Source organism: Leptinotarsa decemlineata, unplaced genomic scaffold (genome assembly GCF_025532065.1).
Source record: "Leptinotarsa decemlineata unplaced genomic scaffold, Ldec_3_MD MMD2_tig00004307_RagTag_RagTag, whole genome shotgun sequence".
In the NCBI taxonomy this organism is placed as follows: domain Eukaryota; kingdom Metazoa; phylum Arthropoda; class Insecta; order Coleoptera; family Chrysomelidae; genus Leptinotarsa; species Leptinotarsa decemlineata.
Genome location: NW_027412606.1, coordinates 12,203,615 through 12,228,161, shown reverse-complemented (window position 1 = coordinate 12,228,161; position 24,547 = coordinate 12,203,615). Strand labels below are relative to the sequence as shown.

The window sequence follows — 24,547 nt, the reverse complement described above, 5'->3', positions numbered from 1 at the left end:
TAGATGATTCATGTCACGACGCTGATTATTTAGGTGATAGTTTCGCGACAGAGCCCTTCTATTTGGCGGATAGATGATGTTTCCGTTCAGTCACTCACACCCCAGGATGACATCATCATCCACAACGCCGAAAGTTTTAATGGCGAATTTGCTAAGTAAATGCTTTAGCCACGATGAGGTTGAAACCGGTTTGATCGTGTAACGGAAAGTCAGTTTTCAACTACCTGGATACTTCTGTATTTCGATGGATTTCTTTGGGTACTTCCAGCTCTCCCCGGAGATCAGAAAAGCGGGCGTGTATCTCGTTGAGTCGTGACGGCCGGTATTTAGAGCGAACATGAGATCGAGTAGATGTTGACTCCATTCGTGGTGTTCGATCTCGCGAAATTGTGCGATCAACGTCTTGCGCGTCTCATTTATATGCTTTACGTAGTTTGCCTGCGGTGTATCCCGCGGAGTGCGGTGGTGTGTAATGAAGAGATCCTTTAGGAAGTCCTCGAGAATCTGACTGCTTGAGTGTTGTTATCGAATAGGGACAGCCAAACCATGTGATGTTATCTTCATTTAGTGAATGGGTCCTGGAATACTACAAGGAAATGGTTCACTCGACCAAAATCAAATAATAGCCCTATCAAATAGGTGCTGACACATTTCTAAGAGTGCTGGTTGCGAGATGCCTGCATCTTACCCACGGGTTTCGTCTGTGATACCTAATACGTTGGCATGACATATATCGCCATACTTGGCAATATCGCGAAACATTCCTGGCCAGTAGTGTCGATTCTGAGATGCCCATGTCAAGTTGAATCTCATTGATTTTTTTATGTTAGTACTTTTTTGGCAATTCTGTTGAAATTGAACAAACAGGTGGTGAATAACTAACGGACGTGTTCATTTGGCTCATTTGAAATTATTGATAAGGACATGACTTATCGGAAAAAATATAAAATTACCTTTCAGACGGTTTTGTTGATACCGATAAACGAGTAGTTTGGAGAATATAATTTGTTGAGAAAATGAAATCGGTCAATAACTTACTGCTAAACGATTCGTGTAATGGTATTCTAGATAACTATTCTGTTGTTTCATTATTATATGAAAAGTATTTTTTTGATACACATCCTAGTAAATTCTCAGCATGAAGGTATGTATAGATTTTGATAACATCTCCAATAATATTTTCATGAGTTTTTCCTGGGTTGAGGAGTGATGAAGAGAACAATTAGTGGTTGATTTCACCAGCTTCACGCTTTTAGAGAGTTATCCACGATTTCTAAAATATGTTATTGCTTTGAATTCGTTACATCTGTATTAGAATAGAGTCAAAGTTCTGTTGAATGTTAATAAATTCATGTAAAAAGTAAAGAACTTATAAACATACAAAATAAAGGCATTATTCTTAAAATAATAATGATTATCATATGAAATCCTTTGTTTTCTTCCTTTCTTCGAAAGATTCTCACATAAAAAACTAATTGATACACTTTATTGTATAATTTTCACTATAAAGTGTATTAATTAGTTTTGATATGGATTTTCATCAACAATCGGTCAGTTATATTCAAGATTCCTACATTTTTTTATATAAAGATGGATAAGTAACAAACAACGCGAAAACCATTCTTTCACAAAATAGATCTTTCCTGAAAATAAACCCATTTCAATTCAAACAAGATTTTAATGGTTGAGACTTAATCAAATAAGCGAATGAATGTCATTACGTACTGTCATCGATGACACAAGTAGATTTAACTCATACGTGACAATAAAGTCGTAATTTAATGAATGAATTGATCGCTTCATCTTATAATGTTATCCAGATTGTTTCTGAAGAGGCAATGAGGCAAATGTTTTATCCCACAACATTGGATGTTCACCATTGAGGATGACAATGTAGCATGTTAGTGAAATTTCACCCCGTCCATATACTGTATTTTGTAGCAATTCGGTGAATGATATCTGATTCACTTCTATAATAAATGTTTGGAGTACAAACTGGATAAAAAAAAGTGTTTTTTGTTTAATTCAATTTTCATATAAAAGTCGTTGTCCCGAAAGTATTTTTCTTTCTTGTAATTCAATGTTCTGAGATCGCTTTTTCTTCCCGTTTGGGTCTAAAATTTATTCATTTGCATGATCTACGTATCTTTGTGAAAAGTTAATTTTGAAATAGTTTGCTTTCGTCCTGTCTTCGGAAGATTCCTACATTTTTTGTAGGTATACAGGGTGTAACTGAATAAGTGTAAAACATTTAAGAAGGTGATTCCTCATCGAAAAAAAGATAGGATGTTTCATATAAAAAAAGTTCATTGGAGCATCCCTTGTTAAGATACAGCCCCTTAAAAGGGGTACATAAAATTTGTATAACAATTTTTTATAAGCAATAGAAAAGTTACAATATCGAAATTAATCTGACGTTTTGTTCTACCAGAAAGACACTTAGACAGTAATTTATTTGGTTTACCCCATGGTTTGTAAGGGGTGGAAAACGCAACCCCTAAAATTTATTTCCAATGTAACTTTTTGTCTTATTATTTGTTTACCATTTAAAAATTCTTTTCCGATAGCCTGTTTCATTCTAAATAAAAAATATCACTTGGGTTTTTTGCCCAAAATAAACCATTTCGCAGCAAAAAATTATTTTACGAACAATTACAGAGATACGTCGTCATAAACGCGAGCTGGATTTATTTTTATTTTGTAGTTAGTACCTGCATTAAACGATTAAAGGGTAATAAACAAAACTAATTTATTAATAACAAAACACACAACATGTAAAAATCATAGTAAATGTTCAATATGTCTACCTTCAGACATTACGCATGCCTCTAGACGTCGGCGCATTGAGCCACGTATTCGCTCAAATATTCCTGGAGTCTCTCTGATTACCCTGCAAGCATCGATGATGCGGTTTTTCAAGTCCTCTACATCGTGAACAGGAGTACGATAAACCAAATGCTGTAAATGGCCCCAAATAGAGGAATCGATAGGATTGAGATCCGGGGATCGAGCGGGCCAGTTCTGTGGTCCTTCTCGACCTATCAACTGATTTGAATATGTTTCAGTCAAATGCTGACGTGCTACTTGACTGAAATGGGCGGGAGCCCCATCATGCATGAAAAACATATCCCTTCTGACGCCCAAAGGAACTTCCTCCAGCAGTACTGGATGCCCTTTTCTTAAAAATTGAACGTATGTCTCACCATTTAATCGAGGAGGTAGCAAATGAGGCCCAAATGAATCATCACCAATAATTCCAAGCCACACGTTGAGAGCAAACTGTTTTTGATGGTTAGTTTTGACAATAGCGTGAGGGTTTTCATCAGCCCACATGTGGTAATTATGAAAATTAATAATCTTTTCCCGAGAAAAACTACATTCGTCTGTGAATTCTATCGTCTTCAGAAAGTCACAATTTCTTCTAATCATTTCCAGCATCCAATTGCTAAATTCAAAACGGTTCGGAAAGTCTCGCGGTAACAGTGCCTGTACTCGTTGCAGATGGAAAGGGTATAAAAGTTGTTCCTTTAAAATTCGAAATAACGTCCTATGATCAATATTTAGCTGGAAAGCAATCTTTCTAGTACTGGTAGTAGGTTGTTCTTCAATCGAATTAAGTACTGCTTCCTCAAGCTGTGATGTTCGTACTTCTCGATGGCGACCACAATCCTGCGTTCTTTTGAACCATATTCTCGTAATCGTTGATGAAGTCGAGCAAATATTCTATGTGAAGGATGCTGCCGTTGAGGATACATTTCAGCATATCTTTTAGAAGCTTCTAACCCATACCCCTGCGACAGACTGTTAACGTAATGCATATCAGCCATTTCCTCATTTGTGTTTGCCATTTTGATAACAAGTGAATTATTAAAGTAACAAATTAAGAACAGAACAACAACACACAATTAGTATTAATCCTGCTACAGCACACTTATTTTTCAAGACTCAAATTGCACATTGGGGTCTAAAAAACCCAATAAATGAAATGGAGTTTTTTCAAGTTGGTAATATTTTTTTATTGTTTTTACACATGGAATTGTTGAAGTGGTTATTTTAGAGAGTATACAACATATTGAAAAGTAGTTTAAACAAATATTCCATTCCTGATAATATCAAATTGAAAAAAGAAAAAAAATTGTAACAAAATGTACGATTTTTTAGAAATTCACCAAAAAAAAACAAAAACAAAAATTTTCGAATTCTAAGTATACGAAACGTTTTAACTAAATACCATTCTGTTATATTGTGCAATTGAAAAAATTATAATTCCTCAAGTTTTTCTTAGTCAGTCTAATGAATCAGGCTGATTTATCAGCCTGATTCACAGCTCCTAAATACCATTGCCCTGTGTTCATTACAAAACGATTTATGGCACACGCTACAATGCATATTTGTTTTTCTGTCTTTTTGTTTGTCGCAAAAACTACAACGAACTTTTCGTCGCAAATTTTCGTCATTATTTGGTGGTGGATCTGGCACAGGCTCATCCAAGATTTTCATTATCTTTTGACGCAGTGATCTTCTAAGCGTTGGCAACCGTAGTCGTTCCCTGAGAAATGGTATTACCAAGGACATTCCCAGCTCTTTTAGGAAATTCCTGCGTGTCCGAGTTTTTTTTTCTGCCCAATCTTCCTTAGCAAAGGTAAGCAGAATCATCGAATTGATACCACTTCCATCAAGCATACCATAAAACACTCGCATAGGCCATCTATTTGTTTTTTGTGCTGTGGTATATGAATGGCACAACTGGTCGAAGATGTCTGTACCACCTTTGGTTGCGTTGTATGTCTCAATTATCGTTGGTTTATTTGTCTCGTGATCAATGGAATCGTCATGGTGTAAGGTAGAAATTAGAATCACGTTTTTATTTTGCTTGGGTGTGAAAGAAACTAGAGTTTTGTTATTATCGAAAGCGAATAATGACGACCCTACTTTCTTTTTGGCCAAGAAACTAGGCGGAATTTCTCTTTTGTTTTTTCGCAAGGTTTCTACCATTGTAAGCTTATATTGCTCAGATAGAAGGTTAACCAATGGAATCGAAGTGAACCAATTGTCAAAAGTTAGGTTGCGATTGGTATTGTGTATGGGTTCGGACAATTTTCTAACATAATAGGTTGGCACTCTTTCATTATTTTCGCAGTTCACTTTGCCCACATAAGGAATAGCATTCAACATGTAATAGGTCTTAGCATCATTTAGCATTAGTATTTTCAAGCCGTATTTATCGGGTTTGCTGGCCATATAAATGCGGAAGATACAACGGCCACGAAAACTCATCAGTTGCTCGTCTATTGTGCAATATTCATGGGGTGTGTAGTATGCCTTGCAGTTGCTTATATATACATCCCATATTTGTCTAATTGGAGCAAATTTATCAGTCTGACGTCGTATATGTCTATTAGCCTTGTTATCAAAGCGTAAGTTAGTAGCTAAAAACTGAAATCTCTGCTGGGACATGGTTGTCCGGAAAATTCCAATCCCAAAAGCAAGGGACCATAATTCTTCTGTGCTGCAATTTGAGACACGCAAAGCTCCCGCTACATAGAGAAGACCAATGAAAGCTCTTACCTCAATAACATTTGTGGTTTTGGTGTAGCTGAGTTTGTTAGTCTCATCGTGGTTTCTCTCAATTTGTTCATTGGTACGTATGGTAATTGTTTCAATTATATCTTCACTGATAATCAAATTCCAAGCTTCTAAAGGGATTTCTACTTTTCTAGCAGTGAACAAAGCATAGCTTTGTTCACTGCTATTTCCACTAGCTTGTTCACTGTTATTCTCACCAGCTTGTTCACTTTCATTTTCACTGTATTCTTCATTTTCATTGTCACTGTTTTGTTCATTTCCACCACCCTGTTCACTTTCACAAGCACTTTGTTCATCGTCTTCCTCATCTTTCTCCATCTCATAATCGTTTTCGCTATCCGAAAATTCTCCAATTTCATATCCATTTTCATGATCTGGATTGCTCCATAGATTATCTACAATCTCCTGCAGTTCCTCTTCTGTTAGCGGACGAGTATCGTTTCTTTTATGCCTCGACATCTTCCTTCAAAATGATAGATAATAAAATTTCTAATAGAAAGTATGTAACTTAATCCTGCACAATGGGGTCTCAGTAATCCAGGAGCAGCTAAAATCAAAATTTACTACTTACCTAGGAGCGATAAAATATTGTGCGTCCTGCCTCACTCGTATACAACTGTTAACTGAATTTACATGGCGCTGGCCCAAGGTCACGATCGAAAGCCTGCTTACAAGGTAGAATATAAAGGGCACGTGGGTTTTCTAGACCCCAGTGTGCAGTAGCAGGGTTAATTCAATTTCGAAAATTCACAAACTGACAGCGTCATACCAATTTAATTGTCACTATCGTTAATAGCGACCTACTAGATATAATAGTTTCGTATATTCTTATTTATGACGACGTATCTCTGTGGTTGTTCCTGAAATAATTTTTTGCTGCGAACTGGTTTATTCTGGACAAAAAACCCAAGAGACATTTTTGTTCAGAATGAAATAGGCTATCGGAAATAAAGTTTCAAATGGTAAACAAATAATGAGACAAAAAGTTACATTGGAAATAAATTTTAGGGGTTGCGTTTTCCATCCCTTACAACCATGGGGCAAACCAGATGAATGTATGGTTAAGTGTTTTTTTGGTAGTACAAATATTGTACATTTTTTAGTGCTTGTGAAAAAAATTGTTATACAAATTTTATGTACCCCCTTAAAGGGGCTGTATCTTAACAAGGGATACTCCAATGAAATTTTTTTATATGAAGATCCTATCTTTTTTTCGATGAGGAATCACCTCCTTAAATGTTTTACACTTATTCAGTTACACCCTGTATAGATGGAAAAATGAAAAGCCAAAACTTTTCTTCCTCGATTTATTAATGTAGATAATACAAAAATTCAGTTCAATTCATAGTATCATTTCATACAGAAAAAATGCTTTTGTTACCCCATCGAAACCAGGTCACCTCCGCCGTAACAAGATTTATTAAATGCCACTGCTTCAATCAGATAGCGACCTAATTACACGCTTTCTATTAGCTTCACCAGTATGTATGTATGTTTGTAACTCTCAAGCTCGGGATCTGTATTTGAAAGAATTACCGACATTATTGCTTGATTTATTCGCGGTCAGATGACTCTGTATGTAATCTCCGTGATATATCGACATTATTGCTTGATCTATTCGCGAGCAGATGGCGCTGTACGAAAGTATCAATTGTCATTTTTCTAAACAATATACGATTGATTGATTCCAAAGTTTAGATAAAATAAATATAGTTTAAAGAGAAACACGCTTTTCTAGCATATGAAACTAAAAAATGAAAAATAAATATAGTTTAGTTTTAGTTTTTTGAACTATATTGATTTTTGATATCTCCTCACGTTGGTAATATCTGTAAAACTGGAATTCATAATTAGTTTCCACCGCCATGGTGACGGAAATGGAAAACACACATGTCTACATTGGATCTACGTTATACGTTCAATTATATCTACAAACCAGTAAGTTTGAGCCTCTGTTTTGAAATAGTTTTACTGTTTTTATTGTATTTTTTCTTGGTGAATATTATAGAATTTCTGGAATTTGTGTTTATGTATTTCGTGTGAAAACTTTTTGGTATATTTTCACCAACACATCCATCTTGGTGTTGAGTGAATATTTCTTCCGAATCATGTTGATTTTTGAAAGTGTTTCTACTTTTTCACATGACTGATACAAGCTTTCCCAACTTTTTGAAACTAGTTTGAATTTTTGAAACTTGGTTTTTGATGTTGTAAGTTGATTTGCATCAATATTTTTATACATCCTCATGATTTCTGAATTTGGTCCTATTGTCCCAAAATCACTCGTTTCGTTGGCAAATAATTGATTGAGTTCGGTATTGCAGATTTGGGTAAAGGCAAACGTGTTCGTTTGCTGAATTAGTGAAGAAAATTTTCATGTTTTCACCATATTTATTTACGACCGATCATCTACATACTCTTTTAATCCTAAACTAGTTTCTACTAAAACTTCAAGTGAACTTGAATAACGAATAATGAAAATTAATGTCACAGCATCGGGTCTTTTTCAACACAAGTAACATTGCAGTTTCATGTTTCAACTTCTGAATCGCTCATATTTAAATCAAGTAAAAGTGATTGTTGACAAAATTTCTACCAATTCAGTAGAAAAAAAAAATGTGCGTCGAAAGAATCTTCACTAACTCAGTGGAAAAATTGACATCGACAGCAGGGGGAATATTGCCTATTTTGAATTCTATATAACAATGAAATATTTTCAAAACTGATATTCAATTAAGCAACGACAAAACAATTTGTTTGTTTATGGTGAAACAAGAAAATTATACCGTAATTAGGTTTTCCGTTCAATTGAAGATCTGTATGGTGTTTCATATTGAATTGTTAAATACAAAAATAAAAATGTAGAAAGAGAAACATTTCCATTCAAAATTTTCGAATTGTGGAAGAACGGCAACGAATTGTCCAAAAAAATGGATATCCACTTTTTAACACATTTGAGATGTTTCAATATTTTATTGAATGATTGGATATTAAATCATAACAGTATATTTACAGCTTGATGATTATGGCCGATACCTGATAAAAATCTATAACTTATTCCAGTAACACTTCATTGTGAGATTCTGCAGTGGGCAGTTTATAAAAACGCAACACGTGTTTCGTAAACTGTCCATTGAAAATCTCACAATGTAGTGGCACTTGAATAAATTATGACAATACATACTTTCATTATTGAGAAATTCATTTTCGGTATCTAGTTTGTTGATTTTTTCGTAAATCTGGTGTGTGAAAGGAGTACTTTTGTTAGACTGATTAATATACTTTTACAGCAAACATGTTATCTCCAGCAAGTGATGTTGATTACTTTTCTACCAGTTATCAATGGAAATTATCAAATAATAGGAAATATGATGAACTTCTTGCTGAATTCAACAGAAAATAGGCCACTGTTTCATCCTCTCTACCCGCAAACAAGACATGATGGTAAGAACTTTAAACAATATATATAGTGATGTGATTCAAGTCAATAATATAATAGTAGTTCATTCAGGCCGATTTTAGAATCTTCTTTTATATCTTGAAGCATTCAATTCAAAATGAACTTGACGTCACGCGACTATTTTAAGATGCATCGGAGTTGCCTGACTCTACCTTGAATGACCTTCAACTACGTTATATTCCATCGGCAAGGTAGCCCTATCAGGCTAGCAAGGCAAATCCAGCAAAATTGCAAAAAAAACATCAATTTGTAGCTAATTAATTGCTAAATAGTTACCAAAACAACGATTTTTTTGCTTGTGCCTATTAATTTTTTTTTCATTTTACTCGTTCTTACTTCCTCATTCTTGCTACCTTGAAACTGCTTTTCTTTGGAATGAAAAGTATTTCAAATTGTTGCTCGTCAGGAAGGGAATTGAATACACCTTGAGTATCAGCAACAAAATAGTTGAAACCGATCGGCCGATTTTTAATTTTTTTTTTCTTTTTCCTCGTTCTTGCTATCTTGAAACTGGTTTTCCTCTGAATAAACAGTGTTTCAGAATTGTTGCTCACCAGGAGTATACTCAAATACACTTTGACCAGTACTTACGCATTCTCCTATTGCCAATCGGCGTTGGAGATCCAAAATTCCTCGCTAAGTTGAATTAGTTGTTATTGTTTGTTTCTCAGTTTACTTCACCTATCATTTTTCAGCCGTTGTCTGCCTTATTCTCTATACTTTTCCAAGAATATTTCTTGCATAGATTGTTATTCATCACTTCCAGAAGGTTTACTTACATATTAGAGCCATATCGCCTGAAAAACAATATTAGTTAGCTCTGGGTTTCTGAATACTGTTTGATATTTCCGGTAAATATTCTACATAATATGAATGCTCAAATATTCGTACTGAATGGGAAAGATGTGGCGACTTACCTTATATGTTTCTATTCCATGGCATGAATAAGGATCAATAAATAGTTGAAAATAGGTTGGAGTCAATATTTCTGTAAACATTCAATAACAAGGTTAAGAGACAGCTGTTGGTTGACATCTGCCGAACTTTCGTAGTATCGTTCCGACGACCTACACCGAACTAGTTCTACAGTTGTTCACGGGAGAGGGATTGATCGGTTTCTCAAATTGTCAAGGGTTGTTTTAGGGTTGCATTGCTTTGAGAAGGAGTTTGGATGGGTCATGGACTTGTTGATATTGTCGAGTGGCTGTGGAGGAATTGATAGATTTATGATGTTGTGCACAGCGCCCCCTTGGTGCTTGTAGTGTAGGTTGGACGAACTGTGGCAACAACTGGTTAGCTGTCAGATGTGGCAGTCTCTTGGATTTCGGGAGATGACCTTCGATGAGCTTGGTTCAGAGTTCAAGTGTACCATCAGACTGATTGTAGGATATATCTGGTTGTATTTGTGCCATCCTTCACGGGGATTATTTCTACAAGTCAGGATTGTATAGTGGAAGACTGATTGGTCATTTAGGTGTGGATATTTGCAGTCTGAAACTTAATCTCTTTTGAGGATTTGTGGTGGTTACCGAACTCGTGCCAGGTGGAAGGATTTCCGAAATTAGGTATGTCTGAATCACTGTCGCATCTCTCATGTGGTCTTAGCTACAATGTCATTTCTTCAATTCTACAACCTTCGTTTCTCGTCTCTAGATTCATAAGAAACAGAAGGCCCTTAGTCACTCATCAAGTCCCAGTAGGACTTCCGTGCAGAGCACCGCACACGAAAAAACGTATATAAAACCCCTTGGCTAGGGTAAGAGTTTTACCATTAAATGTGTTTTTAATAATTTTAGTAATTTCTGATTCTATCGTTATATCTCAACTGAATATTAGTATTGAAGAGAGGTTTCAACACTCATTCAATTTTCTTAATTTTTTTTCGGGTTATATGATAATACAGGGCACCCAATATACCAGGGGTATTGATTAGTCAAATAGTCCCTATTGAATGGGGTTTGAATCTCACTTTGTTTTTATCTGATTCTGATTGAGAATTTTCTTCCGTGGGTTTTTTTTTAATTTATCTTTTTGGGTCTTATTTGGTGATCCATTACTGGTCCAGTTTTTTGTGTCCTACAGGGTGATCTATCTTGGTGGTGCTACAGGATGATCCATCTCCACCGTACTACAGGGTGATCCACTTCCGTCGGACCACGGGGTAGCCTAACACCATATACCGGGTGGCCCAAAAGGAGCACGCAATTGATTTATTTGAATATTTGTGATATACTGAGTTATTTAAATAATTGTTTGTCCTTTTGTTTATTGATACCTGTTTGATATAGTGTTTGTTTATCGTTTATTGATAAAGAGTTTGTTTATTGATACCTGATTGATATAGTGATTCATTTGTGAAACGGAAATTGAGGTATTTTCTTCCTTTCACGATTTCTTGTTGACACCGATGCGCCTACGCCTGAGCTCACGTGACGCAAACGAGTTTCTCTTACCTTCCAATACTAGTATTTACGATTTCACCTACTCAATTTTCGTGGTAGTTTTACTCGACTTATTGTAATTTTCTTTTGAGCGTCGTTGCTACCGTAATTTATGGCTGATTGAATTCGTGGTTATATACACCGCGCTCTTGTATTGACATTTGAACATCGCGTAGTAGTGTGAATATCGCATTGTTGTCTTAGAAGCGTTGTTGGTTAATCCATGTAAGTTAGGATTACTGAATAAATCATATTGGGGATCTTTATCTTTTATTTCCAATATTAATTGGTAAGTTATTGATATTGTGAGTTACTTAGGGTATCTGGAGGATATAATTTACTTGGCGCCCATTAAGATCTATTTGAAATTTGCTAATTTGTTTAACCCACTCCCGTCTCCACTGTTTAGCTTAGCCGCGGATACCCATCTGTCTTATTTGTTACCGACCGATGATTTAGTCTCCTCTTGTGGTTTGTGAGGTGACAAGTGGAACTGGTGAAACTGGATAGTAAGAACGAGGAAAATTGAAAAAAAAATTAAAATCGGCTGATCGGTTTCAACTATTTTGTTGCCTCACTGACAAGTCAGTTTAGTATCGAATGAACTGACTATCGCTGATAACGACCTCGAGCGACCTCGAGCTACATCGCTCTTGCAAACCAACTTCGAGAACGCCTTTCAGCTTTGACCTTTATACGACCTTGTTAAGATAATTTCGAAAAATTTCGCTTCTGAATGATATTGGAGGTCATCGACAGGGTGACTTTGATCATGCTTTCTGATTTCGATCCACAAATAATAATAATAATAATCGTCTTCATTGTTAACCCAGCTATAGTTACATATAAATATTTAAATGAATTACAGAGCTAGTTGCTGACATAACAAAAGGCGAAGTTCAACTCAGTTAGCACAAGTGCATCTCACAAATAACTCCAGAGTTACTCCGAAATAGTTTGACTTCGCACAAAATGTGACTCTCAGAGTACGTGATTCAATCTTGAACTATCGTCAACCACGTCATATATTATCGATAAGGTGATGTCTAGCGTGCGTTTTCGGTTTACTTTTGGATGACTTTTAGCAATGGCATTGCGAAAATGAAACTCACTCGAAGGAGTCAGTTCAGGATCTAGCGTATTGAATATTTCTGGAAATATGTTTTACTGTGTTCGGCATACTGGAAGTTTGTACCATGAAGATAACAAACGTCAACATCAGATGCAGTACTGTAGGCCAAATGATAGTGGAGGTCATTTAGCAAAACCTCTCAAAGTGAATTATTTTCCATAAACTCCAGTTCAGGAATTGTGCGGTTGCTACAACAAAATAGTGACTATCAAATGGATAAATTCACATCACAAAACCTTGGAGTATCGAAAGAATTTATATCCAGATTTCGAGAGTGGTGTGAAAATCAATGACAGTGCATTCAAATACAGGATCGTTAGTAAAGTAAAGGTAGTAGTAAAGTAGTAGGAGTAAAAATAGCATTCAGACTATCAATCATACTTCATTTAACAATGAAACAGTACGTTGCGACTCTGATTGATCGAATATTGCAAGACCATAATGCTTTGCAAGTGAACATGAAGATGTAGCCAGGGGAGTAGTTATTTACTGAAAGGTGTCAGTCCATTAACCTACAGTGTAGGGAGTTGAGACTGGCCCGAACAAATTGTTCTTTCTCTCAGATGAGTTAATAAACATAACAACAAATTGAAATGTATCAAATCATTTTTTCAGATGCGAATGCAAGGTATGACTTCATCATAGTGGGATCTGGACCAGCAGGTTCTGTATTAGCTAATAGACTGTCTGAAATACCAGAATGGAATGTTCTTTTACTCGAGGCAGGAGAAGAGGTCAGCCATCTAACAGAAAACCCATTTTTAACTGGATATTTTCAGAATACCAAATATGATTGGGGATACAAAGCAGAGCAACAAGATGGGTTCTGCAGAGGTGAGTTATTTTCATATTCATGAACGATACAACACGATCTTTACCAATTCTCTGCTAACGTGAACCATCGAATTGAACAATTGAACCCGCAATGCATAGTTGAGTATGTAGAATGCTCGAATGAAATCTAACAAAATCAAACAATTGCAGTTACCTCGATCTGTTGTTCTTATTATATCGTCGACGATATGTAGGACTACACTTGTGCAACTATATTCCTTGTGAAAACCTTATTATTGGATAGAGAGTAATATCGAAAATTTCTGAAGATGTTCCTTCATGGGAAACTCTCTTCCTCTCTTCAGAATTTTACATGAAGTTAGTGAAAGACTGTTTGCTCTATCTTCAAAATCAGCTGGATCAGCCTTCTTTGAGAGCACTTTTTCGATTTCACTCCTCAATAATGTCGGAAAACATCATTTGTTACGCAGAAATTGACAATATGTGTTATTATATACCATATTACAGAATGATGGAATTGAATCATTAATCAAACCAGTTTTACGAAAACGCGTTGCGTTTTCGTAAAACTATCTAGTGAAAATCTCACAATAAAGTGTTTTCAGAATACGTTAGTCATGTATCGGCCGATTCCATCATATAATAAATCAACTCCAGTAAATATATAAAATTTTGATCCGACATGTTTTCATTCGCATAGAATGTGTAAAATTCTTGTGGTGCGTCAGTCACAGATAATGAGTTGATGAAATAACCGCTCACAACTCCAAAATCGTGTAAACTGTTTTTACAGACCACCATATTTCAATAGTTTGTCATTCATACATAATATGGAACTATTTCTCGATTCTCTTTTTGAAAAAAATTTTTAAACCTCTCGTATCGTTTGTGTTGATTTTAATTTCAACTTCCATAAGAATTTCACTGATAACAATGCAAGTTTCTCACTCCGATGTATAGTTTTACCGCTCCTACTGAGAAAATAACCATTTATTTTCTCGAAAGATCCTTCTGTGATCAAAACATTAACTTTTTGAATGTTTTATTGGCTCGTGAGGATTGGCTACCTATATATTCCAGCAATGGTAATGCTGATGAAAAATTCTCTACTTTTTATGATTCATTTCTCAACGACCTATTCGATAGAGCCTTCTCTCCGGAATTACATCAAACCAATATACATAAAATATCTAATAACAATAAACCTTGGATAACTAAGGATATCGTTTTTTTTTTACTTTGGGAGCTGTCTGACTTGTCCATTTAGTCCAAGTCTCCAGAAAACACTGCAGCCTCTTGGGCTTATTGCGTTTATTCTCCCATCTTCTCATGACACACATTCCATCAGTCTCGTTTCCTGTACTAGTTTGTACAGGTTCCGTGTTGGATGTTCGTCATATTCTTCTGGGCTTAATTTTGTATGTCCATATATTGCCTGCCTCCTGTGATTAGGTGCCTCACATTCGCATAAGATGTGTAGAGCTGTTTTTATCCCTTCGTTGCATAATCTGCAGCTGTTTTCGTTGTACAGCCCCATTTTATTCAGGTGTCCTCTAAGCGAACAATGACCGGTTAGTAACCCTGTAATTATTCTGAGCCGATCCCTACTATATTGAAATAGTTCTTCGGTTCTTTTCTCGGACGAATCCCTAATGAAGGTTTTACTGTGTTTGTTGCCAGGTACTTTTGTCCAGTACTCTGTGTGTTTCTTATTGGTCCATGTCCTAATCTAGTTTCGTACCAATGATTTTGGTAACCCCAGAGCTGGTTCAGGACCAGCGTCAGGACCGCGTCTAGCGCATTCATCAGCTTCATCATTATCTGTGATTCCTGAATGCTCTGGCACTCAGTACAAAGTTGATTTGTTCCTGTTTGCCAGTTCATTTAGTTCTTCATGGCATTCCCAGATCAGTTTTGATGTCACTTTCGGGTTTGTCAGAGCCCCTAGTGCGCTCTTGCTGTCTGTAAAAATATTGATCCGCTCATTTCTTTGAGGCCTCAATTTAATAAGCCTTGCTCACTGCAAGATAGCATACACTTCCGCCTGAAAGACGGATGTGTATAGTCCTAGCGTATAGATGTAGTTTAGATTACTAGCCGCTCGGTATATTCCAGCTCCCATTCCATGATTGGTCTTCAATCCATCTGTATACCAGGTGTTTTTTCCAAACATGTTTTCGGGATGACTAATGGTCTTCTACTCGTAACGCCTTATGATTTTGGCCGTGAAGTTTGTGTTAAAGGTGCACTTCGGTGTCATGTGGTCCGTGCACATAATCAATATGTGCTCCACTTGTTTCGAAATTTCTGTTCGGTCCGATCTTTTGTAGTTCGGTGAGTTTTCCAGTCTGAATTGGCCCATCCTGGCCTCCTCCATTATCACAAAGTATAAAGGAGATAGATTCAGGAGTGTCTCCAATGCAGCTGTAGGGGTAGCTCTCATTGCTCCCGTCATTCCCAAACATGCAAGCCTTTGCACCTTGCCTAGCTTGTTGATGGCGGTCGCCTGCTTCATCTCTGGCTACCAGACCAGAGATGCGTATGTTATCATGGGTTTAACCACCATCGTGTATAGCCAAAATACCATGCCTGGTTTTAGCCCCCATGTTTTTCCATAGGTGCGTCTGGCGAGCTTCAATGCTACCTCCGCTTTTCTCTTTATCCTGTCCAAGTGTTAGTTTCAGGTCAGTTTGGAATCTAGGATTACTCCCAGATATTTAACCTTTCCCGACACTTGTATTTCTTCACCTCGAAGTTTTAGAGGTCCGAGACCCTCCGTTTTAGTCCTCTTGGTGAATGCTACTATGGTCGATTTGGATGGGCTTTTGTCAAGCCCTTCTTCTTCGGTCCATCTTGTTATAATGTTCAGGGCCTGCTGCATGCATCCCTTCACTACATTATTGTATTTACCCTGGACTAGGATGACTAAGTCGTCTGCATAGCCCAGTGCTTTATACCCATTATGGTCCAAAATATATAGTAGCTCGTCCATTACAAGGTTCCATAACAGAGGGGATAGGACCCCCCCCCGAGGACATCCCCTTGCTTACCGTGCCACGACTGTTTCCCCCATAATGGTTGTTTATACCAATCTTCCCTTAAGCATGCAGTCTATCCACCTACAGCTTGGACAGCTGGATGATTGATTTTAACGACGTATTATCAAATGCGCCCTCAATGTCCAAGAAAGCAGCTAAAAATACTTCCTTGTTTTTGTAAGTATATTCTACTTTATCTGTTACCCGACATAGAGCCGTTTCTGTTGACATACCTGACCTGTATGCATATTGGTCTCGATGTAATGGTCTGATATCCAGTGCTACGTCCCTGATATGCCTGTCAAGTAGTTTTTCTAGCGTTTGCAACGCAAATGACATGAGACCAATTGGTCTCAAAGCCTTCACCGAGGCCTGTCCGATTTTCCCAGGTTTCGGAATGAAGGTGGCCCTGATCAGTCTTCAAATTTTTGGTATGTGTCCCAGTGCTAAGCTTGCCCTGAGAATTATACACAATTTTTCAAAAAGTACTTCCGGTCCCTTTTGAAGCATTACTGGGTATATGCTATCCGGTCTCGGCGACTTATAGGGTTGAAATGAGTTTACAACCCATTTGATTTTCTCCATATCTATCACCTTATTTGTCATTTGCCAGTCCTCCCTGGATGCCCTTTTCGGGGTCTCGAGTTCTGAATTCGCCCAGGACTCCTGTGTTAGATTTGTAATTTCTGACCCGGGAAAGTGTACCCGGAAAAGCTCTCTGATAGTCTCTTCGACCTCCTCACATTGCCTTCTCCACGTGTCTCTTGGATTTTCTCAGCATTTTGTTATACTCAGTTAGGGACCTTCTGTATTGGTCCCATGAACCTCATCCTCCCCAGATCTTCATTCCACCAGGGCACATTCCTGTTTCATCTCTGATTTACTATGGGACAATGTTCGTTGTACGTAAAGATGATAGCTCCCTGTAATCGATCTGCTGCCAACTCTAGGTCTATGGAATCTCTGATGTCAAAATCCATGCGGTCTAAACAGATTTCCAGGTCCACCGTATAGGCTCCCCAGTTTGTTTTCCGGGGATTTTGATATGTTAAGGTCGAGGTCTGAATCCCTTCGATTTCAAAGTTTATGTGGCGATGGTCTGAACAACTTTCCTCATCGGACACATTCCATTTCCGAACATAGTTACTCACAAATGTAGTTCTTATTGTTATGTCTATCATTTCACTACGTCTCGCATTTACGAAAGTAGGCTTATTGCCTATGTTTAAAATGTCCAAGTTATTTGCCATGATGAACTGTAGCAAGTGCTCACCTCTTTCGTTGGTGTTGGTGCTTCCCCATTGCATTGGCATCACAGCCAATTATAAGTTGTAGTCCCTCTGCTTGGCAGGCCCTAACCAACTCCTCCATTTCCCTGGTTGGTGGTGATTTCGGACTGACGTAAGGGAGGTATGCTGATCCAATGATGATTTCCTCAGGTCCGCCCCACCAGCCATCTTTATTTTGACTGCCGTCAAGTCTCTGGAACACAAATTACCCAACGGCAGTATATTTACTCCTTAACGGATAATTATGCATGTTCTTGGGGTCTCTGAGGTTCTGTTGTAAATTTACTCCCCTCTGATGCCCCCCAATTCCATTAATTTTCCCCTGTACACCCAGGGTTCTTGTATGAGACCAATATCAAACTCCCTCATCACTTTGGTAAGGACAGCCGACGCCCCCTTACTGTGTTGCAGGTTTGTTTGTATTACTCTCAACATTGCTATTAAGACCCTTCAGGACCCTTCTCGTATCCAAGTCCTCGTATCTAAGTCCTACGAGTATGGGGGAAAGGGTTGTCCACATCCATGTTGCCCTCTGTATGGATGTAAGGCTGGATACTTTAGTAGGTCGCCTGGTATCCCAAAGGCTCCGTTAATGATACCTGATGATGCTCAGATACCATTCATCCTTTGGCACGGGTCGCATAACACCTTGGATTAGGCCTGGGTCCTTCTTGGTCTGACTGTTCTGTTACGGCCTCATCGGCATGGGAGACCCTACCAGCAGCTATGCTGCCGCCGACATATCCCGTAACTTCATCACAGTACGCAAGCCCTCCCAGTACAGCAAGGTAAAGACCCTCGGGAGGATAAGGAGATCGTTAATGAAGGAAAATTACTCAGAGATGTTTTACACATCAGTAAAATTCAATCTGATGAAATCATTGACCAACAATATAAATTACTTTTGTAACAGCATCGACAAAAGGTATTAACTTCAACGAAGTCTTACTTCGGCCACAAATTTCTTGAAGCCAAAAATAAATCTGAGGTTGCCTGAAGTATATTCAAACAGAATATCGCATGTGATAAAAAAAGCAAATTCTTGCCAAAATATGTTATAGATGAAAATGAATTATCTGTAAACGAGGGTGTTGATATCTCCCAAACATTCAGTGATTACTGTTGAATTCTGTCCAAAAATTAGTCAAAGAAACATGTCCTATTTCAGTAAGTAACTGTGATATCAACTGCAACTCATTTTTTATATCCTCTGGATGAAACAGAACTACTCGAGATAGTGAAATCGATATCTTCCAAGACTTCCAGTGGAGTGGATGAAGTATCTTGCAACCTCTTGTTCAAGGTAGTTAAAAATTTTATCGAACCCCTCTCATACCTCATTAACATCTCCTTAGTTGAAGGTATATTCCCAACTCGACTCAAACATGCAATAATAGTAATCCATATGAAAAATGACAAGCACTCGGTTTCCAATTACAGAGGAATTACGTTACTATCTGCATTTTCCAAATTATTCGAGAAAACTTACCAAAGAAGACTCCTTCCTCTCTTTTTGCAAAAAGTATAAAATCATTCCAGACTGTCAATATGGCTTCAAAATTGGCAAATCCATTCAGAGTGCGATGAATTTAGTCAAGGAAGTCCTTCCTAATCTCGATAGTTGTGAAAAAAAGGTAAGTGTTCTATTCGACTTGTTACGAGCTTGCTACACTGTTGATTACGATTTACTTTTGAGCAAGCTGTTTTGACTAGGAATTCGTGGCTCCTCTCCGGATTGGTTGAGATCTTATCTGGATTGCAGAACGCAAACTATGAGGGTTAAGCTGGAGGCTGGGACCTTCCACTCTAGAACCTGTGTGGTTCCCACCGGTGTTCTCCAGGGTAGCGTCCTAGGACCTTTGCTCTTTTATTCGTACATGACCTCAACAACAGTAATCGTCAACATTGTAAAGTGCAATTTGCCGATGATTCTACGTTCTCTATGAAGTCCTCGGATTATGAGGGATTGTCGTGTCAGGCCAATGAAGCAGTTGCTAATATGCAAAAATATCGTTTCTGAACAGCTCAAAAACTAATACAATCCTCTTTCCACTAAATGAGAATGATCGCGGTGTTCTGGTCAAAATAAATAGCACAACAAACTTCAATTGTAAAATTTTTAGGTTTGAACATTGATGCTCAACTCTCTTGAAATAAGCACATTGATTATATTTTGAGTGAACTGTCGAAACATCGTTTTGCATTTCGTAATCTCTGTAATTTTTTTCCATTGAATATATTATTACTATTACTATGCTTATATTCAATCTTCACTCAGTTATTGTCTGATCAACTTGGGTAACTGTACAAGAGTAAACGAAATACTCATAGCTCAAGAAAAGATAACGAGAACAATGTGTTTAAAAAAATATGATGACTCATTTAGGAAGCTGTTCGCCGATTTGGATATTTTAAACATTATTTCAGTATAAATATTCAACTGTGTTGTTTATGTCAAAACTCATCTCGACAAATTTGAATCAAGAGAGAATCTTCGGCTCGCCACAAGATATACGTTAAGATCCAACTATAATTTTATTGTTCCTCACCATAAATTGACGAAAGCAGCAAACAGCCCTCTAATTATGCCCATCAAATTATTCAACAAACTACCTATCTCTCTCAAACAGCTATCAAACCTGCATTACTTCTTCAAAAAATAATGTTGAAAAACTATTACATGACAATACATTTTATTCCCTCACTGAATACTTTCAGGCTGATTTGGAAATATTAATCATTTGATTGCAACAGTTTCTATCGCATTATTTTCAATTGTCATATTTTCAGTTTCATTTTCTATTTTATATTATTATGTATTTATATTCTCAACTTCCATATTGAATAGTATTAGTGTTCAAACTCAACTGTTCATTTTTTTTCATATCTCTGTTTGATATTTTCATAGCTTTACTCTTTTATATATATATATATATATATATATATATATATATATATATATATATATATATATATATATATTCGGTCTGATTATCGAAAGCTCGGGAAGCTAAAAAGAGTAATATTTATTCTAATCAAACTATATATATATATATATATATATATATATATATATATATATATATATATATATATATATATATATATATATATATATATATATATAAATATATATAATATATATAAATATATATAAATCGAGGAAGGTTAATGCAGTCAACCTGCTGGAAAATAATTCCATAAAAATCAAAAGATAAATAGATAAGTACTATTTTGATCATTCCCATATTGATTTCAATTTAAGATCCACCGGTAGACAGCTGTTTCAGCCTATTAGGCATCGTCAGTACTGAGTAGGCGGTCCTAGATTGAAGACAAAATGTGTATAACCGAGAACAGTACTTAATAAAAATAACTGCGTAAACGCAAACGAGAGATAAGTGAAACCACCTACTGATGTGACACCCAAGTCAACTTGCCAAGTTTTTATGTCAGTTTTGGTGGTTTGATCAATCAACTGGCAACTGCGGTTATTTGGTCAAGACAGTATCGTAAATTCCACAATAATTTTTACAGGTTGCATTGAGGGCAGGGTGCACTGGACCCAAGGCTTGGGTCTTGGTGGAAGTACTATCTTGAATTACATGTATTATGTCAGAGGTAACCCACTTGATTACGATAAATGGGCAGCATCTGGAAATCCTGGGTGGTCTTACCAAGATATGCTTCCTTATTTTCTCAAATCTGAAGATGCTCACCTCGAAAGAAAAGATGAAGAATTCCACAATGAGGGTGGCTATTTATCTGTGAGTGATATCCCATACCGAACAGAAGCCGCAAAAGCTTATGTAAAAGCAGCTCAAGAGGCCGGTCACCCATATGTGGACTATAATGGGAAAAATCAACTGGGGGTGAGTAGGAGTAACTTTTTTATGAACTTTCAACAAATTTTCAACGGATATTTGATGAAATAGTTGAACTGAAGTAAGAACACCGGAATATGAAAGTACTATGAATAAACAAATTTTCTCTAACGTCATTTATTAATTACCTACCGAGATAAATTGTCGAATCATAGTATATTTTTCAATGTCGCAAAAATTATGGCATTTCATACTTTCCATAGAAAGAAGCGCTATTCTACAGTTGTTCGAATAATGAATATGTATCACACATTTCTTTACATTACTTTGCATCTGAAATTATTGTATTTGTTTTTCTGTATATAGGTAAATATTTGTATCCTTGTGCATATGTAGGTGTGTAGATATATGTAATTTAGATTATTGGGGTATTATATACTCATTACAATTTTATTAGATTTTATTAGTTTCTTATTAATGAGTTAGCATTTAGTAACTTGGTAACTATCAGTTTTCCGACATTTATGTTCATCTCTCAGAATGATGTTTATAAATCAAAAATACATAAACTCAGTACCACGTACAGCCTCAGCTTTGTGGAATAATTATTTATTGTAGATTCAAGAAACTGCTCTATTTTTGTACATTGTTTATATTGTCACCAAGAGACTGCCAACAAATTTATTATTATTATATTAAGTATATGACTAGTAGAGCTTGACATAATATTTTCCCAGCAAAGCCAACATATATCTTCTTATTTATTTCTTACTGGCTGACCCACACGAGAAAACATCTCATAATGATAAATGAATACCACTAAAGTCGAAGGGGGGAGACATGAAAGAAACCTCCTCTCGTAAGAAGTCTTATGAATCGTTCGGCACGTCCTCTCACTTTTCTATGTCTTCCTTGAGGAGCAAGCTGATGGAAGAAGGATGGTGGATATCTCCCCAAAGTGTTTTCGAGAATGCCAGAATCATTTTCATCAGGAGGACACCGAGGAGATGAATCGCTCTATTCTATACGGAGTCGATAAATCTCAATGTTTATATGATAGGTGAATCCCAAACATATAAGTAGTTTTCGAGAACAGGTTGAATATGTGTTTGATACATAATTGAAAGCTACCGTAGAGTGAAATGATATCTGACAAAAAAAAAACTGAACAAATTTCCCAATTTTTCAACAGCAAAGTTATTTGCCAGCTTTCAGTTAATTGTTTGAATTCAAAAGTACTTTCCAATTCAATTGACAGATCTGAATAGCTTTCTCAATTTTTCTGTCGAAGAAGTTATTTGCCAGCTTTGAGTTTAAATCTGTTCTGTTTAAAATCTGTTTTTCCGTTAATCAGCTGTCGCCCCCATACGAAGGACATCTCTCAGAAGTTGGACTAACGAGGTCTTACCTTTCAACGTGTGATTCCTAACACGGTTGATGAGGTTGACTTGATTATTTCATTTCAAAACCACTTCTAATTCAATTGTACGGTCTGAATATCATTGTTGTCAAAGTAACAATATCGTCTAATTTCCAAGTACAGTGAGTTATGAAATCTACGAATTAACTCCAGAATCCATTGAAATATAATGAAATAGACAATTCAGTACATATTTTTCGATATCATTGTTCTTCAACGTTCTCGCCTCCCAAAGCTGACAAAGTCAGTTGCAGTACATAGATATATGTTCAAATATAAATGAAATAACACTTACAGAAGTACAAACACAAATAGATACAGGCTCTAATCTAAGCATATAGGTAGTGGCAGCAAACGTTGTGGAAATACTCCTTGTGAGGATCAAAACACAGAACATGGATTGAAACCCAGAAAACAGCTCATCATACTTTGTCCATGAGAATCTTGGAGTAGACATTTCAAATCTCTACGGAAAGAAGGATTTCCAACACACAAGAACGTTTAAGAAACTTCAAACAAAAACGTCCAAGCTTCTCTGTCAACTCACGTTTCTTCGGCGCTGACCAGAAAATCATTCCTAATAGCGTAAAAGTAAATTATTACCTCAAGACCCCTGCCACAAAAAACATCAGGAGGAGAACAAGTTTTGCACTCATATGAGCCAACATCAACTGCTCAAGCTACACATGACTATAAGCAACATAATTCTTCTGTTTTTATTGGATTAGATTGACACGCTAGCGGAATTTCGAGCGGAAAATGATTTCCTACTTAGGAAGTTGCAATATTTATCATATTACTTTCTCACAAAATCTCCCATTTTTTAGGTTTCCTTTGTTCAGTCAACTTCACGTGAAGGGAAAAAATGCACTGCTGAAAGTTCATTCCTAAGGCCAGTACGAAAGAGATCTAACCTGAAAATTCAAACACGATCTCGAGTTTCTAGAGTACTCGTAGATGAAGAAAGTAAAATTGCTTACGGTGTTGAGTATATCAAAAATGGAAAAGTTCGTTACGCTTTAGCCAACAAAGAAGTTATTTTATCTGCTGGTGCTCTACATTCCCCACACATTCTCATGCTATCTGGAATAGGACCTAAACAGCATCTAGAACAATTTGGTAAGTAGATACATTCTGTATTTTCTCTAACCTTCCTAGTTTGAAGCAAGTTACTATTTCAATATCCAAGTCCATATTGATAAAAATCATAATGAAGTGAAATTTTATGAGACAAATGTATTCTGTTCAGCTCCTAACAACACAGATCAAAGGAAAAAGTGAGTTGGTAATCCCAGATCACAGTTATTCAACTAGATGAAAATCTGCCTTCGGAAATCAAGAAGGTATCCATCAAATTTTCTCTTCAACGAATTCAGAGTCCTAACAGTTACAGAGCTGTACTTCAAAAACTTATTGATATTCATTCTGAGTTTGCAGCTCTTGCGAGCATTAACAAACCTAGTTCGGTTTTCGGTAGGTACTAGGATTTTTGCGCCACAGCTCATGATTTTTGTCGAACCGAGGTTTCACGTTGGAAGTTCTTCATTGAAAAAGGAATATAT

General features: G+C 36.7%; 1 protein-coding gene across 2 annotated transcripts in view; it reads left to right on the top strand.

Annotated features, from left to right (window-relative positions):
* The first annotated feature begins 984 nt into the window (after positions 1-984).
* LOC111512737 (glucose dehydrogenase [FAD, quinone]) overlaps positions 985-24,547 on the top strand; it is a 46,643-nt gene continuing 23,080 nt past the window's right edge. For both annotated transcript variants that reach the window (XM_074179011.1, XM_074179010.1), the window contains exons 1-5: positions 985-1,144; positions 8,877-9,030; positions 13,235-13,453; positions 21,279-21,613; positions 23,813-24,104. In XM_074179011.1, the coding sequence (XP_074035112.1) occupies positions 1,139-1,144; positions 8,877-9,030; positions 13,235-13,453; positions 21,279-21,613; positions 23,813-24,104 (1,006 nt within the window). In that variant the 5' untranslated portion in view covers positions 985-1,138. The remainder of the gene's footprint in view (positions 1,145-8,876; positions 9,031-13,234; positions 13,454-21,278; positions 21,614-23,812; positions 24,105-24,547) is intronic.